The sequence below is a fragment of the Culex pipiens genome, chromosome 2 (assembly GCF_016801865.2).
Source record: "Culex pipiens pallens isolate TS chromosome 2, TS_CPP_V2, whole genome shotgun sequence".
Classification (NCBI taxonomy): domain Eukaryota; kingdom Metazoa; phylum Arthropoda; class Insecta; order Diptera; family Culicidae; genus Culex; species Culex pipiens.
Window position 1 is genome coordinate 68234540 of NC_068938.1, and position 14419 is coordinate 68248958.

The following is a 14419-nucleotide window of genomic DNA, read 5'->3' on the forward strand; positions in this document are numbered from 1 at the left end:
CCTGACTGGCTTGTCGGACGTGTGTACTGCAGCTCAGACTGTGGATTCGACGCACACTTTAGTTGTGACGAATCGTTCCATTTGCTGCACGCAGAGTGATTAGTAATCGCTGATTTCTCCACGCTGCCCTTTGTTGTTCAGGTGTGTTTTAGGGTAATTCCGTCGTTGTTTCGCCTTTCGCCGACTTTGGTTTTTCAATGCAAGGCAACCGATCGAATCCACTACGTTGCTCGACTGGGCTCACCGCTTCAGACGCTATCCTACCGGCAAGAATGGATTTCAGTTTGACATGCTTGTTCTAGAACTCCAAAAGATCTTCAGAAATCCACTTTGGCGCTCTGGCATATAAAAATTATAGGCTCCTGATTGCTTCAAAACGATTCATTCACTCGCGATCACAAGTTGAATGCGACGAATAAATTCTCTGACCGTTTCCTACCGTTTGTCACTTCCACTCCAATCGCTACCGAATACTTTTCAATGCTCTGCCTCTCCCTCCCTCTTGCTCTCTTACAGCGAGTAGATCATAGAAGCTGATAGCGTTTTCTTGCTCAAAGTTGACGTCAAATAGTCTGCGATTGGACTTTTTTTTGATCATTTATTAAACTGCTAACATTAAAGACACATTTGATTGCAATTTACATCTTGCCTAGTACAAATTTACTGCAAACTGTTACGCAGGCAAGAAGAGCGCCGAGCTACTATTTTGTTAGATTCTCTTCTCTCTACGTTTGTGATTCGGGTCGACGGACGGAGTAGGCAAAGAAATTCACAAAGTATTTGTTTCGCTGTGTGAAGCGATTGGCCAAGGGGCTAGCGATTCGTGTTCGCCCGCGAATGGTGGTTGCGCTAGATTCGTTCGGCGATGAGTGAGTGATTTCTGATCTGTGAGCCGAAAATCAGAACCCTTGTCTAAAATCTTCTTGAGCAGCTTAGAGATGGTCATACATAAACGAATTTGAATAGTAAACCGGCGAATGACACAAGACAAATAAGATGGTACACCCTAGCCAGAGCCGAACGAACCATGGCTAAACTAATATTGTGTTTGAGGGTTGGAAATTGAACTTCAAATGCTTATGCTTATAAATTAATTCCAAATTTGTCAAAATTGTCCCACGGTGTACTTTAAAATAGTAAATAAAAGGCAGGGGGCAATTTTCCGACATTTTGAGAGTTGAATCGACATATTTCGTTGGAGTTCTATTGCAACGTTTTCATCAATATTCATTGAAATAGCTTTTGTAGCATTTATGCAAATATTTTAACACTACTTGGAAGTTTTCAACCCCATTTTTTCAGTTCCCTAGTTATCTTTTAAATTACTCCAAAAGTAAAACTGAATGATTTTAAAAACAAAATTGCCCAACTCACCTTAAAAATACTTTAAAATACTGCCCTAATACAGATTTCAGCATTTCAAAATGCTTTACATGGAAAATAATACAAAAAAAACTATTAGAAAGCCCATAACATTTAAAAAATAATTCTCTAGCCCGATTAAATTATGGCCTTTATAGACTTATGTGATTAAATCAAAATGTAGATAAGAGTTCGCAGAATATTTTTTCAAAATGTATTCTCAGCATTGAGTTAATTTTAGCATAAAAAAAACGCAATTTCGTAATATTAATAGCATTTTTCATGGTTCATTTGATGGAATCGGTTCTCAGATGACCAGTGAACAAAACTTAACCAAAATTTTGAATAAATATTCATACTAGTCGTTTTTATCGACATTTTACGTCAAAAATCGGCCGGATCAGTTTTTCACGTAAAACTTACATAAAAACGACATGCAACAATATTTTTCCAAACTTTTGTCAATGTTATGTTTACTAGTTAATCATGTAAAAATTAACAATTGTTATTTTGACGACCAAAACTAAGAAAGTCCTATCTTAAGCTCTGATTTTAAAAAAATTTCAAAAAATAAAAAATGTATCACAAAATGCTTTAAATATGTACAAATTTCGGCTAGGCCGTTGCGAATATTTTTCTAAGTTTATGTCAAAATCGGTTCGAAAAATTTTTACTACCGAATTCGGTAGTTGAAAAATCGGTTAAGTTTAGATCGGCAAACCATCTGTCAAAATGAACAAAATTTTACCGAATCTCGGTTGTACGATGACAATAATGAAATTTATTACCGAATTTCGGTAAGTTTTTACCGAATTCGATAGTTTTCAGTTTATCGAACTGTTCAGCAGTTGAAAATTCGGTGAATTTTACCGAATTCGTTGAAAAAAACCAAGTGTGTTGACTTCATATTCAGTTGAACCTTGCACGAAATTTGTGGAAATTGTGATACAAATGAGCTGCTAATCATAGTTTTTTAAAAGCAAATTTATTGCTCAATCCGGGATATTTTTACGATTGCATGTTAAGAAAAACTTATAAAACTTAAAAGAATCTCCACGAATCGACATCACAATCAAAGTCAAATCAAATCCGGCATCCGATGCCTTCCGCCCTCTTCAACTTTTAACCCTGCGCCGCCGACGGGTGGTACGGGTTGGCAAAGTTCCCGGACGGTCCCACCATCCCTCCTGGGAACGCTCCTCCCCCTCCAAACGCCTGATGCCGGGTCATCAAATCCACCGGACTGTTTGGCACCGAATCCGACATCCGGCTCAGCTCGTGATGACTGGGCGACTGGGACACGCTGCTGTGCGTCCCAACCAGGGCCGGTGACTGCTGCTGCATCGGAACCGCGTACGTGGAGGCGTTTGAGTACGGAAGCTGCTGCTGGTTCTGGTGCTGGGAGGTCGACGGAATGGAAGTTTGTGGCTGTGGTGGAGGTGGTTCCGGAGCGGCTGGAGCTGGTGCGGCACGGGACTTGGAGTGTTTCTTGGGTTGGGCTGGCGGTGGAGCTCGGACGCAGATCGACGGCTGGTAGGGCGCCATCAGCTTTGTGATGTCAAAGTTTTGGCCGCACGTGTTGCGCTTCTGGTGCGTCTTGAGATCGTTTTTCTTGAATAGAAGATATCGGTTGGTGGAAGAAGGGTGAAATGAGGTTCCAGGAGTACTAACCTGAGCGTAGGCGCGTCCACAGGGACAAGCATATGGCTTCTCTCCAGTATGAGTCCGGATGTGAATACGTAGCTTGTCACGTCTCGCGAATCCGCGGTTGCACGTTGGACATTCATAGGGTTTCTCTCCTAGAATTGGAAGAGTTGAAGTTCCGGAACCAGTTATAATAGCCAAGAGTACGAACCTGTATGCTTCCGCATGTGCATCACCAGATCAGCTTTCCTCGGATAGCCCTTTCCGCACACTGAACACGAACAGATGGCTTGGCCGTTATGGCGTCGCATGTGCACGGTCAGATTGCTCGACGATCCGCAATTGCGGCCGCAAATACTGCACAGATAAATCTTCTTCGGTGGTGAGTCCGGGTCTGCCTTGATCGGCTTTGAGTGCTCCGGACCGTGCGTCTTCATGTGGTTTGTGTAGTTGGACTTGTACTTCATCTTCTTGCCGCACACCTCGCACTCGAACTCCTGTAAAATCCTAGATGAGCTATCGATTCCTGAAACTACCAAAGCTGTCTCATACCTCCTCCGGCTTCTGGACCTTCTCCTTCAGGTGGGACTGCAGGTGACGGTTCATATACTTAGTCGTAGGGAAATCCTTCCCACAGTACACACACAGGAAGCTCCGATCATCGTGGTGGATCTTCTGGTGCTCCCTGTACTTGTCCAACCTCCGGAACTGCTTCTTGCACTCCGGACAGCTCCAGATCTTCTCCGCGTGCAGCTTCATGTGGCTGTTGAGCTGATCGAACGTCATGTAGTTCCGCTGGCACGTTACGCAGTGGTGCACCATCGGCGTGGACTCATCCAGCGGAACATGCTCGCTGTCGATGTGATACTTGACAGACAGTACGCGATCGAACGCTTCACCACACACTGGGCAGTCGGTTGGAGCTTCCGGAGTCAACGAGTATGCATTCTAGAAATATCAGCAAGATATTGTAATCACGAATAGCTTTAGCACAACCTTCCATACCTTTATTCTCTCTTCCCTCTCCGACAAACTACCATCGTCTTCCTCTTCCTCCTCTTCGTCTTCTTCCTCCGGATCGTACTCACTATCGTCACTGGATTCATCGAACTTAAACTTACCCTAAAAGTAACAAATCTTCCTCAACAACAAACTCCACCATCAGACTAACCGCGGAACCACTTACCACCTTCTCGCCCTTGCGCTTGTGCATCTTCATGTGGTTCGAGATGTACTTGTGCGAGGTAAAGTCCTTGTCGCACACCTCGCACTTGTAGTGCCGCTCGTTGGCGTGCATCCGCAGGTGATCGATGAACTTGTCCTTCTTCTTCAGCTCCTTGCCGCACATCGGGCAGATCCACTCGCTGCGCGGGTGGAAGTTCAGGTGGATCTTGAGCAGCTCGTAGTTCGAGTACGACTTGGGGCAGTAGAAACAGCGACGGATTCTACAAGGAGCGTTGATTACTCGACGATTATCAACTGAACAGTTCTCAAGGGAAATTACCTTACTAGAACAAACAACTTAACAGTGAACACTACTTACTTGTCTTCCGGTGGAGTATTCTCGTCCGCGTGGTCGCTCTTGATGTGGAACTTGATGTGCGCCTTGTTCCGGAACTTTTCCTCGCATCTTGTGCAGCCGTAAGTCTCTCCCCGTGTCCTCTTCGAACTCAACGGCTCATCATCGGAATCCTCATCCTCGTCCTCCACCACCTGCCGCCTCGTTCTCCTCCTCCTGATCCGTCGATCGATCCTCTCCTCTTCCTCAACTTCCACCTCCTCCCCATCTCGCTCCTCACTGTCCTCGCTATCGTTCCCATCGGCGATCTCAAAGTCATTCCCCCCACCATCCTCCGATTCATCAATCTCACACTTGATAAACTCCGGCCCGAGCGGAATCCCGTCCTCATCACCCACCAGCCCCGGCTCCTGCTTCAGGATCTGCTTGTGATCCGTGCCAGCCAGATACTCCTGCAGCGTCAGGTTCGACCGGATACATCGCTCCTTGAACTCCACCGCACTTTCCGCGTAGCTCACGCACTCCGGACAGATTTGCTTCGGTAGATCGTCACTTTCAAGGACCTAAGATCAAGGTGGAATTAGCGAGTCCAAAACAGCGTTTCATGCAACATTCCGAACTTACCTCCACCTGCGACAGCAGCCGCACCAGCTCCGGAATGTTTTCCGGCAGGCCGAAGATCGATTGCAGCTCATGGCTGCTCTTCATGCAGATCCGGCACACCTGGTCGAAGCAGATAAAGTTGGGCTTGTAGTCCATGATTGCTTTAAAACATTTTTACGCAAACTGTGCAGAGCCCAAATTCAGCTAGACGCGTCCATGTTTTTGTTTATCTGTCATCATGCTGGGTTGCGTTACACTTGTCGCGGCGACAGGTCGGACGTAACGACCGGCTTTTTCACTGGGATGAAAGGTAACGCTTGCCATCTGGTTGTGAGAGGCTGAACTGATTCGTTTGTTTTTGTTTGGTTTTTCTACCCGCGAAAGTTGCTCCCATCATTATTTACATTAGTTCCTCCACACAGTTTAGTTAATTCAAGAAAGTTTAAACAATAACTGATATTAAACGAAGTAAAGTGATGAAGTGCGTTGTGCCGTCGTGCCCGTATGACGAGGAGTCGACGACGCTGCAGTTTTTCTCGGTTCCGCCATCCTGCAGCAGTTCGTTCAAGAAATGGCAGGCGCACTTTTTCCTGTCCGGCTTGCGGTACGAGAAGATTTGCCAGCTGCATTTCGTCGACAGTGACTTTCGAAAGAGTAAGTGACGGTTACTTATTTTCATTTTTCATAAATAAGAAATTCCTGCAAAGAAATCGTAATAATCAATCATATTTCATGAGCATTCAAAAATCATACAGAATAAAAACATTTTTTTTTGCAATTCCGTCGTGAAACTACTTACTTTTCCTGTCATTCTTGAACGACGAAATAGCCTACTTTTCTGTACCAAAAATAACAGAATCGAATAGCAACACTTTTCAAAATAAATGCTGAAAAGATCTACTTTTCAGCACTCAAATGGGTGCTGAAAAGTTGAACTTTTCAGCACTTGTTTCGAAAAGTAACACTTTTCAACATTGTTTTGATTTAAACGATTTATTGACAAATACGTGAAAATTTGACTTAAAATTTCACTCAATGCGTGTTTTTCGGGATTGCAAAAAATGTTGTATGGAACTCGTTGCAAAACTTGATTTTTTCAGCACTCTTCGTATTTATCCAACTCGGTGAACCTCGTTTGATAAATGTACGACTCGTGCTGAAAAAATCCTCTTTTTGCAACTTGTTGCATAAACTACTATTTCCGTACATACTTTAGCAAAATGCTTATTTTTCAAGAAAATAAGCGTTAAATATTTGTAAACATTAGATTTAACACACTTGGTGACACATGGTTTAATTTCCGGACCCAACAATTTGCCATAAATAGTTTTTTTTTTATCTAAATTTTAACCAAAAAGCAGTGACCAGAGAGGGATTTAAATTTTGTGAAAAATAGTTTACTAAAAAAATACCTACAACTTTGCCCAAGACGCCAAATCGATCAGAAAATTCTTTCCAAAGATACAGATTTTCGAATATTTACGCACCATTTTTGTTAAGACAGCCATTTCTCATCACTTTTTTTCATTTTTATGCAAAAAAAAAATTCAACTGGTGGTTCGGTAAACTGTAAATTACCGAATTCGGTAAAAACTTACCGAAATTTGGTAATGAAGTTCTTTGTTGTTTATTGTACAACTGAAATTCGGTATTTTTTTTTATTTTGACAGAAGGTTTACTGATCAAAACTTTACCGATTTTTCAACTACCAAATTCGGTAAAAAAAATCTAAGAGTGATGCTCGGCAGGGGTCTTCTTGTTTTGGGCGTCCTTTTTCCTTGGTAGCAGTGATAAAATCAGTCCTTTTCCAATCAATATTTATCGGAAGGCACGCCGTCGGTTGTTTCTTTCCCGACATCATAGTGGTTTTGAGATGGCCTGCTGACAAATATGTTTTCGGATTTATTATAATACACAAACTGTGTTAATACATGAATTCCTTCCTACTTCAAATACTAATTCTAATTTTAAATTGAATTAAAGTTAATTGAAGATTTTGGTATTTTGCGTTTCATTTAGGTAACGGGCATTTTTTTTTTTTGAAAATAAGCACTACATAGTATTTTCGAAACCAGGGGAAGGAAGAAAGGATAAAATAATTGTATATGACTTCTAAAGATCAACTCGGATCAATTTTACGCATAAATCATGTCAAAGTTAGCATCTACCAGCAAAATTACAAAACAAGCAACAAAATCAAATTTCTATTCTTTAGACGTGCGCCAAGAGCTCAAACCAAAAGCCGTCCCGAAACTCAACATACCCACCGAGGGACCAAAATTGGCCACCTCCGCTAGAAACGCCTGCTGCGTCGCCAAATGCCCAACAAATACACGAAAACAGTCGTTGACCTTTCCGACCAAGAAACCCTACGTGCTCAAAAAGTGGAAAGCTGCCCTATCGATGGAAAGCACCGCCAGCACCACCAACCTGAGAGTGTGCCCGCTTCACTTCGAACCACGTGACTTCCGGACGGTGACCAGCCTGTACCTGAAACCCAACGCGGTTCCGTCCAAAAAGCTAGCCAAACTGAAAACGGAACCAAAGCGCAAGCGACTCCCACCGGAGGAGCGTCCGGTACACAAGAGCAACCGGTGCTGTTTCGTGCCCGGATGTTCGCACCGAGCTTGCGAGGGGATTTCGCTGCACAACTTTCCAAAGCCTAGTGATCGGCGATACGGGCGTTGGGTTGGGGCCATAAATAGTCCGAGGGAGCCAACCAAGAATTCGAGTGTGTGCAGCAAGCATTTCGTCAAGACGGACTACTTTCCAGGTTCGTTGGGGGATCTTTTTGTTGGGAGCTTTGGTTGAACTAACTAGATTTTATTTCTTTTCAGGCGGCAAGATGTTGAACAGGAATGCGATTCCATCGCAGAATCTTCCAGACGGTGGGACATTCTCCGGATCGGTGCTGATTGTTCAACCGAATTTCCAAGCTGAAGTCGAGAACGACTTTGCTGCTGCCGTGAAGGTGGAGGATCCTCTGGATATTGATTGAAATAAATAGACTGTCGTTGTCTTTTTCGTTACTTTATTCGTTTCTCTCAAGCTCCCTGCAATCCCTTGACCTTCTCCCAGATCAAACACTTGTTGTTCGCTGGCAGATCAAACATCTGTTTCAAGTTGATCCCGTTTCCAGCCGCCAACTTCTCCAGCTCCGTTACATCACGAATTCCCCAGCTCGCGTTCCTTCCTCTCAAGCTAACATCAAACTGCACATTACTCTCCGGCTGTAGCACTCCATTGACCGCATAAGGTCCGTAAGTAATCAACAGCCCGTTCTTCTTGAGCAACCTCCCGGCGTTCCAAAACAGCCCCTCACTGCACTCAAACGGCGAAATGTGCATCATGTTAATGTTCAGCATGTAATCGTAACTCTCGCCGCACGTAGCGAAGCTTATATCCGCCTCGTTAACCCACTCCGTGCAGGGTTTCGAGATGTCGATCTGGATCGGAGGTTGCAGCTTTGGCGCAGCGACTTCGCTCCGGTAGGCTTCAATGCTGCCAAACAGGGCCGTGTCAACCTCGGATGGTTGATAGTGGATGTTTGGGAAGTTGGACGCGAAGAACGCGGCGTGACTACCCACGCCGGAAGAGATTTCCAGCAGCTTTTGGTCTTGGCGGGTGCTGTTCAGGAATTTCTGGAGGACTTCCAAGATGGGGGCTTTGTTGCGCTCGCCGGCTGGGTTGGTAATTTTGCGGAGGCGGCTAGAAAAAATATGTGTTTAATTTTTTTAGTTTTTTTGAAAAGATCCAATAAACCAAATTTCTAGTTTTTGCTTTTTGGGTGTTTTCGAAACCGCCTTGAGTCAGGGGTATAAAAAAACACCCAAAAAGCAAAAACTGAAAATTTGGTTTATTGGACCTTTTCAAAAAAAAACTCCAGAATTTTTCTTTACTACCTCATCATTGTTTTATAACTTGTTCCAAAGCTGGATTTGGTGTTTCTGTAAAATATAACAAACAAATGTTACTTAATCAGACATATTTGTAAAATATGGAGCTAAACCTGAATATCAAACTAGAAAATTAGATATGTGCTGGCTTTCTGCATAGAATCTACTGTAACAATGCTTACCTTAAGATGAAAACAAAAAGAATCAAGTTGATCAATTCACAACATAGAATGGATTGCTTATCAACAATCACCCCACTCACCGGCAAATCTGTTATGACAGATAAGTTTGAATTAACACTAACACCAGCACAACGCTCTGTTTTAAACGTTATGAATTTCCTAAACATAAATGGAGAAAAGTAACGTGTCGTCTTTTCAGAACGGTAACTGAATTGACCACGTGGTGGAAAGAGTGGTTGGTTGCTTGGATGTAGAGTCACCACAAGCAACAAGCTGGGTGGTGAGTTTAATGATGTTGCTTTTGTAGCAAGCGCCCCCATTGTCTTCTTTTATGGAACCGCATGGTTGTGGGAAATCCGATGAGATTTTTTTCTGAACCAATTAGGGGAAATATACCCATTTTAAGCCTAATAAGCGGTCGTGTTTGAATGATGCTGAATAATTTGGAGTGTTCCTTGAAATTTAGTAAAACCAAGTACACCAACGCGTATAGAAACTTTTTGTGAACATTTCTGTTTATTTTCACTTTTACTAAAGGTTATTCTATTCCTTAATAAGCATTTAAAAAAATATATATTTCTCAAATGTTTTCTCATCAGACGAGAATGCATTGGGCCACGTCCATTTTTCTATTTTCAGCTTAGTTCTTTTTTTCTTTCAGCGCTCTTTCGTGTCTGCTTAGTGCTGTCAATTGTTATAAAATTTTAAGCGAGCACTCACGAAAAGTAGCGTTTATAGAGAAAGTTTCCTGGCATCACTGGCTCACTCCAACATGCTCTGCTGGTGGTGTTGGTGGCACCCTTTGTTCTCATCTTGCGTATAGATGTGTGTGCCAACAAAATGATGAGAAATGGTCTTGCAAAATAGAAATTATGATCAAAAGTGCATTTCTGGAGTTTTTTTTTGAAAAGGTCCAATAAACCAAATTTTCAGTTTTTGATTTTTGGGTGTTTTTTAATACCACTAACTCAAGGCGGTTTTAAAAACACTCAAAAAGCAAAAACTGGAAATTTGGTTTATTGGACCTTCTAAGTAGTGTTTATGGGGCTTTAATCGAGCATCAAAATCTCCATCTGACGAAGAAAGGGTTTATTTCCCCTATGTAAATACTCTCTTTTTTCTATTATTTACACAGATTTACAAAAAATTAAAAATTCAGGGGCAAACAAAATTACTAAAGTTTAAATTTTAATCTTATCTAGCACAAACGCAAAAAGTCTTAAGGTAAGATTACAATACGCCCCAAGCAATTTTCTTGTCGACATCAACAATAGAGAAGAAAAGCAACTCGCGACAAAATTTTGAGGCAGTAAATCCAAGTACACCCGAAGAATTACTACAAAATTAAAGCGGCCAGCCCTACTGCGTTGTGTTTACCTCAAAGTGGAATCTGAGAACATAATGTCACATACAGAGTAGATTCGTTTATTCGAATGTTCGCTAATTCGAATGCTTGCTAGTTCGAACGTATTCGAATTAAAATGCACTCAACCGCCATAACCAGTTGTCAAATTGATGTTGACGTTTCAACACTATTGTTCGACAATAGAGGAGAAAAGCAACTCGCGACAAAATATTGAGGCTAGGAATTTTGACAGGTATGATTATCATAAAGTATTCGCTCCTTTTCTCTTCCACATTAAACCTGGGAACGAGGTAGCTGTCAAACTAGGCCAAAATGTTAAAGTCACTCACAAAATGAACTTTGAGTGATTTGAGTTCATTTCTGACGTCACGGTTTTCTCCTCTATAGAGGAGAAAAGCAACTCGCGACAAAATTTTGAGGCTAGGAATTTTGACAGGTATGAATTTCATAAAGTATTCGCCTTCTTTTCTCTCCCACAGAAAACCTGGGAACGAGGTAGCTGTCAAACTAGGCCAAAATGTTAAAGTCACTCAAAAATGAACTTTGAGTGATTTGAGTTCATTTATGACGTCACGATTTTCCCCTCTATAGAGGAGAAAATCGTGACGTCAGAAATGAACTCAAATCACTCAAAGTTCATTTTGTGAGTTACTTTAACATTTTGGCCTAGTTTGACAGCTACCTCGTTCCCAGGTTTTCTGTGGGAGAGAAAAGGAGCGAATACTTTATGATAATCATACCTGTCAAAATTCCTAGCCTCAATATTTTGTCGCGAGTTGCTTTTCTCCTCTATTTCCGAACACGTGGTTTCAAGCTTATGGCAGCTATCCGTCAGTAAATTTGGATTCGCTCATTCGAATGCAGTTCCATAACTATTTTTAGTTCGTCCATCCCGGAAATTCCGGGGACAAAATTCAAGGGATTTTTCCAAAACCCGGGGATTTTTATATTTTGTCCCAGGAATTCCCGAAATTGAAAAAAAAAACATTTTTGGTCCGGAAATTCAGATTTTGTTATGGTAAGAGATGAACAGTTGAATATTTAGAAATCGATAAATAAAATATATTAAGCATTTATTAACATTCATTTGGCTAATAAGAAAAAAGTCAAAAAATTCTGTTTGCAGATCAGTAAACTAGAAATTTAAAAATATAGCTTAAAGAGACTTAAGTATTTACCTAATTTGCGTCGCATTGAAAATTTTGATGCATTTTAAATCCAAATCACAACAAAGATCAAAATAAACTTTCAAGCTATCGTACGTACAAATTGCTTCTAAAAAAAATCAAAAATGTTTAGTCGTTACAGAAAAATAAATAAATTAGAAAAAAAACATAGAACATCGCGTAAAAAGAGGTTTCTCTGAAATACTTTTTGTTTAGAAAATTTAGAAAATCAGGCTTGAAATTTAGATTCAGGTTTTAGCTGGACTTTTCCTTCATAGTTTTTTTTTTCATTTCAATTGATTAAATATCATTTTTTTATTTTTATTAATTTTGTAAATCTTTATCAGTGGCTCTTATATACTTGAGCACGATTCCATTCACTAGAATGTCAATAGCCGATTCCGTTTTCTGTACGTCAAACAAATTGGGTGTATCAGCTTCGGATTGTTCTAACGGGAGCCTGGAATTGAGATGATTTCTATTTTTAGTAGTGAATCATATAATTACTTAATATTGTGCTCACCACTCAATCCGAGGAACTTCCTCCACATCCGATGATTCGTACGATATTTCTTCCTCCGATAGGTCAACATCGGACAAAATTCCCTTGACCACTTCCCGTGCAAAATCTGAATCGATTGCGGCAAGTGATGGCTCTTCAATTCGAATTTCTGAAATCTCGTCAATTTTGGGTGGTTCCCAGCTGGGTTCTGGCGTTGGAAACAGTTGATCGTGTATTTTACGATAGTACTTGGGCTGGGCGTAAATTTGATCTTCCAGGGCGAATGCCTCCAAGGTGGAAGAGGAAGGTGCAACCTCTTCCTGGACGATACTGTCCGCAAAGCTGTAAACTGGACTCGGTCCCGGCTTCATAAAGCACGATTCAATGACGAAAATGTCCTCCTTTTCGATGGGCTCGCTGGGTTCTTCGAAACCTTTGCTCTGAACGACGGACTCCGATTCGATCCCCTCTGAAGGATTTGGGATGATGAACGAAGTTTGGCAGCAGATCTCCGCGCTGTCCGGTTTCTTGGTGAGTTCTGCCCAGCGAGCGCAAATTTGCTGGGACAGCTCAGTAAGTTGTCGGCAAGCCGCTCGATGATTCTGGTTCTTCATGAGTTCTTCGTAGCGGTAGCACATCCTTCGCATAGCTTCCGTATCGATTTGCTGTTGATGTCTATGAATTTGGAGTTGATTACATTTTGAATCATGTCTATTTCCTCAAACTTACTCAACGGCTCGCTGAACAACCTCGTCGATCTGTTCCGCCATCTTTTCGACCTCTTCGTCAACCCGTTTTGTCACTTCACGTTCCAGCTCAATCCGGTACTGTCGAGAAATTCCTCCAATCAACTCGAACGCTTGTTTTCTCATGTTCCTACACATAAACTGAGCCATCTCCCTCCTACCCCGCAGATAGTCCTCACCAAGCTCAACCTTCATAGCTCGGAACTTCTCGGCCAGCTCCCACTCCGCTTCTCGCAGCAGCTCCTGCATCCGCTTCCGCTCCTCGTCCCGAGCAATCTCGATCTTCTGGCGGCACTCGAACTTGAGCAGTTCAAACTCCTCCGTCCGGTCTTGCCGTTTGGCCAGCTGACGGCGTCTTCTCCGCTCGACCCGTTCCTCGGCCTTTCTGCCCACGTCCAGAATGTGCTCGTGGATGTTCGCCCGGAGTTGGTCGGTGTCGACGCAGAATCCGGAGGAAGGGCCCTGCAGCGACCGGTCAACGCCCATCCATGCCTTGCACGCGGGACTCATTTGCTCCAGGATGACGTCGGCCAGGTTTGGGCCCAGCTCCTGACGCATCTGGGTCTGCCTGGGGACGGTTTCGCTGCGAAGAAAGTACGAACGCTTGCATAGCTTGGCCGGTTTGGGGGATTTGGAGGACATGTTTTGAATTTAAGAGTGAAGTAAGATGAGATTTATGTTCAGTTTACTTAGTTTTTTTTTTGAATAAAAAAACAAGAAAATGCATATTTTTAATGTATCATATATCTGCTGAAAACATAAATTCAAGAACAAGAAATTTAAAAACATATTTTACATTATTTCAATGTTTTTATTTATTTGATTGGCCAATAGTACAACAAATGAGAATCGATAAATTGCATATTGGCTGATTTTTTGGGAAAAAAAATTGATTTGTCATCGATTTTAATTGTCTTAATTTTATAATACTGACAAACGTTGTCATACACATTGCTTCCGTTCATTTTAAATTTTTAAGTTTTCTCACACGATATTCAATCAGCAAACCAACCTGGAGCAATTTCCGTAAATGCAAGATTATGCAAAATATCTGCTCCGTTCTAGTTCCAAAACCAGCTTCGCACTGTCTTTCCATCAGCGAACACCGAAATCCATCAAGTCATCAAACATAATAAAGACGTTTTCCACACGTCATCACTGTCGAATTAAATTGCTTCCATCGAGAAAAATCGTTTTCCTGCTTTTTGCCCCCCCCTTCCTCTCGAACCCACTAACATAAGCCACTGGCAAGAAGGCAAAATTCTTGACTCGTGTATCGATAAAGACAAATAAAACGGTTGAGTGAAACAAAATGTACATCGCACGAGGCAAGAACGAAAGAGCTTTTTCTGTAGAGTGAGAATCGGCAGTACTGGCAACGAAATGTGAATGTTTAATGAATCGTGAAAATCTCGGAATAAAATACGAGCTCA

General features: G+C 42.0%; 4 protein-coding genes across 5 annotated transcripts; 1 reads left to right on the forward strand and 3 right to left on the reverse strand.

Moving 5' to 3' along the window:
* Positions 1 to 2328: 2328 nt before the first annotated feature.
* Positions 2329 to 5371, reverse strand: LOC120414064 (zinc finger protein 569-like). Its single transcript, XM_039575084.2, has 8 exons — positions 5150 to 5371; positions 4550 to 5088; positions 4193 to 4451; positions 4012 to 4128; positions 3559 to 3954; positions 3218 to 3503; positions 3034 to 3161; positions 2329 to 2973 (listed from the first exon to the last, which is right to left on the reverse strand). Exons 1-8 carry the CDS (start codon positions 5282 to 5284, stop codon positions 2485 to 2487), a joined length of 2349 nt encoding a protein of 782 aa, XP_039431018.1. The 5' UTR covers positions 5285 to 5371; the 3' UTR covers positions 2329 to 2484.
* A 94-nt stretch (positions 5372 to 5465) lies between these two features.
* Positions 5466 to 8157, forward strand: LOC120414066 (uncharacterized). The gene is made up of 3 exons (XM_039575087.1): positions 5466 to 5782; positions 7344 to 7901; positions 7966 to 8157. The coding sequence occupies exons 1-3, from the start codon at positions 5605 to 5607 to the stop codon at positions 8124 to 8126; spliced, it is 897 nt and encodes a 298-aa protein (XP_039431021.1). The 5' UTR covers positions 5466 to 5604; the 3' UTR covers positions 8127 to 8157.
* Positions 8138 to 9300, reverse strand: LOC120414067 (methyltransferase-like 26). 2 transcript variants are annotated; one of them, XM_039575088.2, is made up of 3 exons: positions 9207 to 9300; positions 9031 to 9075; positions 8138 to 8836 (listed from the first exon to the last, which is right to left on the reverse strand). In XM_039575088.2, the coding sequence occupies exons 2-3, from the start codon at positions 9036 to 9038 to the stop codon at positions 8173 to 8175; spliced, it is 672 nt and encodes a 223-aa protein (XP_039431022.1). In that variant the 5' UTR covers positions 9039 to 9075; positions 9207 to 9300; the 3' UTR covers positions 8138 to 8172. The 2 variants fall into 2 exon arrangements, with proteins under 2 accessions (XP_039431022.1, XP_039431023.1); XM_039575089.1 differs by lacking the exon at positions 9207 to 9300 and adding an exon at positions 9138 to 9156.
* A 2742-nt stretch (positions 9301 to 12042) lies between these two features.
* Positions 12043 to 13677, reverse strand: LOC120414086 (uncharacterized). The gene is made up of 3 exons (XM_039575108.2): positions 12970 to 13677; positions 12262 to 12915; positions 12043 to 12198 (listed from the first exon to the last, which is right to left on the reverse strand). The coding sequence occupies exons 1-3, from the start codon at positions 13626 to 13628 to the stop codon at positions 12063 to 12065; spliced, it is 1449 nt and encodes a 482-aa protein (XP_039431042.1). The 5' UTR covers positions 13629 to 13677; the 3' UTR covers positions 12043 to 12062.
* Between the last annotated feature and the right edge of the window lie 742 nt (positions 13678 to 14419).

Bases quoted from the DNA above. Each gene is read 5' to 3' on its own strand.
- LOC120414064 (XM_039575084.2), bottom strand. From the start codon at position 5,284: ATGGACTACAAGCCCAACTTTATCTGCTTCGACCAGGTGTGCCGGATC. The intron at 4,129-4,192 runs GTAAGTGGTTCC...TGTTACTTTTAG, and splicing joins AGCGCAAGGGCGAGAAGGTG to GGTAAGTTTAAGTTCGATGA. The intron at 2,974-3,033 runs GTTAGTACTCCT...CTTCTATTCAAG, and splicing joins GTGGACGCGCCTACGCTCAG to AAAAACGATCTCAAGACGCA.
- LOC120414086 (XM_039575108.2), bottom strand. From the start codon at position 13,628: ATGTCCTCCAAATCCCCCAAACCGGCCAAGCTATGCAAGCGTTCGTAC. The intron at 12,916-12,969 runs GTAAGTTTGAGG...CCAAATTCATAG, and splicing joins GTTGTTCAGCGAGCCGTTGA to ACATCAACAGCAAATCGATA. The intron at 12,199-12,261 runs GTGAGCACAATA...TCTCAATTCCAG, and splicing joins GAAGTTCCTCGGATTGAGTG to GCTCCCGTTAGAACAATCCG.
- LOC120414066 (XM_039575087.1), top strand. From the start codon at position 5,605: ATGAAGTGCGTTGTGCCGTCGTGCCCGTATGACGAGGAGTCGACGACG. The intron at 5,783-7,343 runs GTAAGTGACGGT...TCTATTCTTTAG, and splicing joins CGACAGTGACTTTCGAAAGA to ACGTGCGCCAAGAGCTCAAA. The intron at 7,902-7,965 runs GTTCGTTGGGGG...ATTTCTTTTCAG, and splicing joins CAAGACGGACTACTTTCCAG to GCGGCAAGATGTTGAACAGG.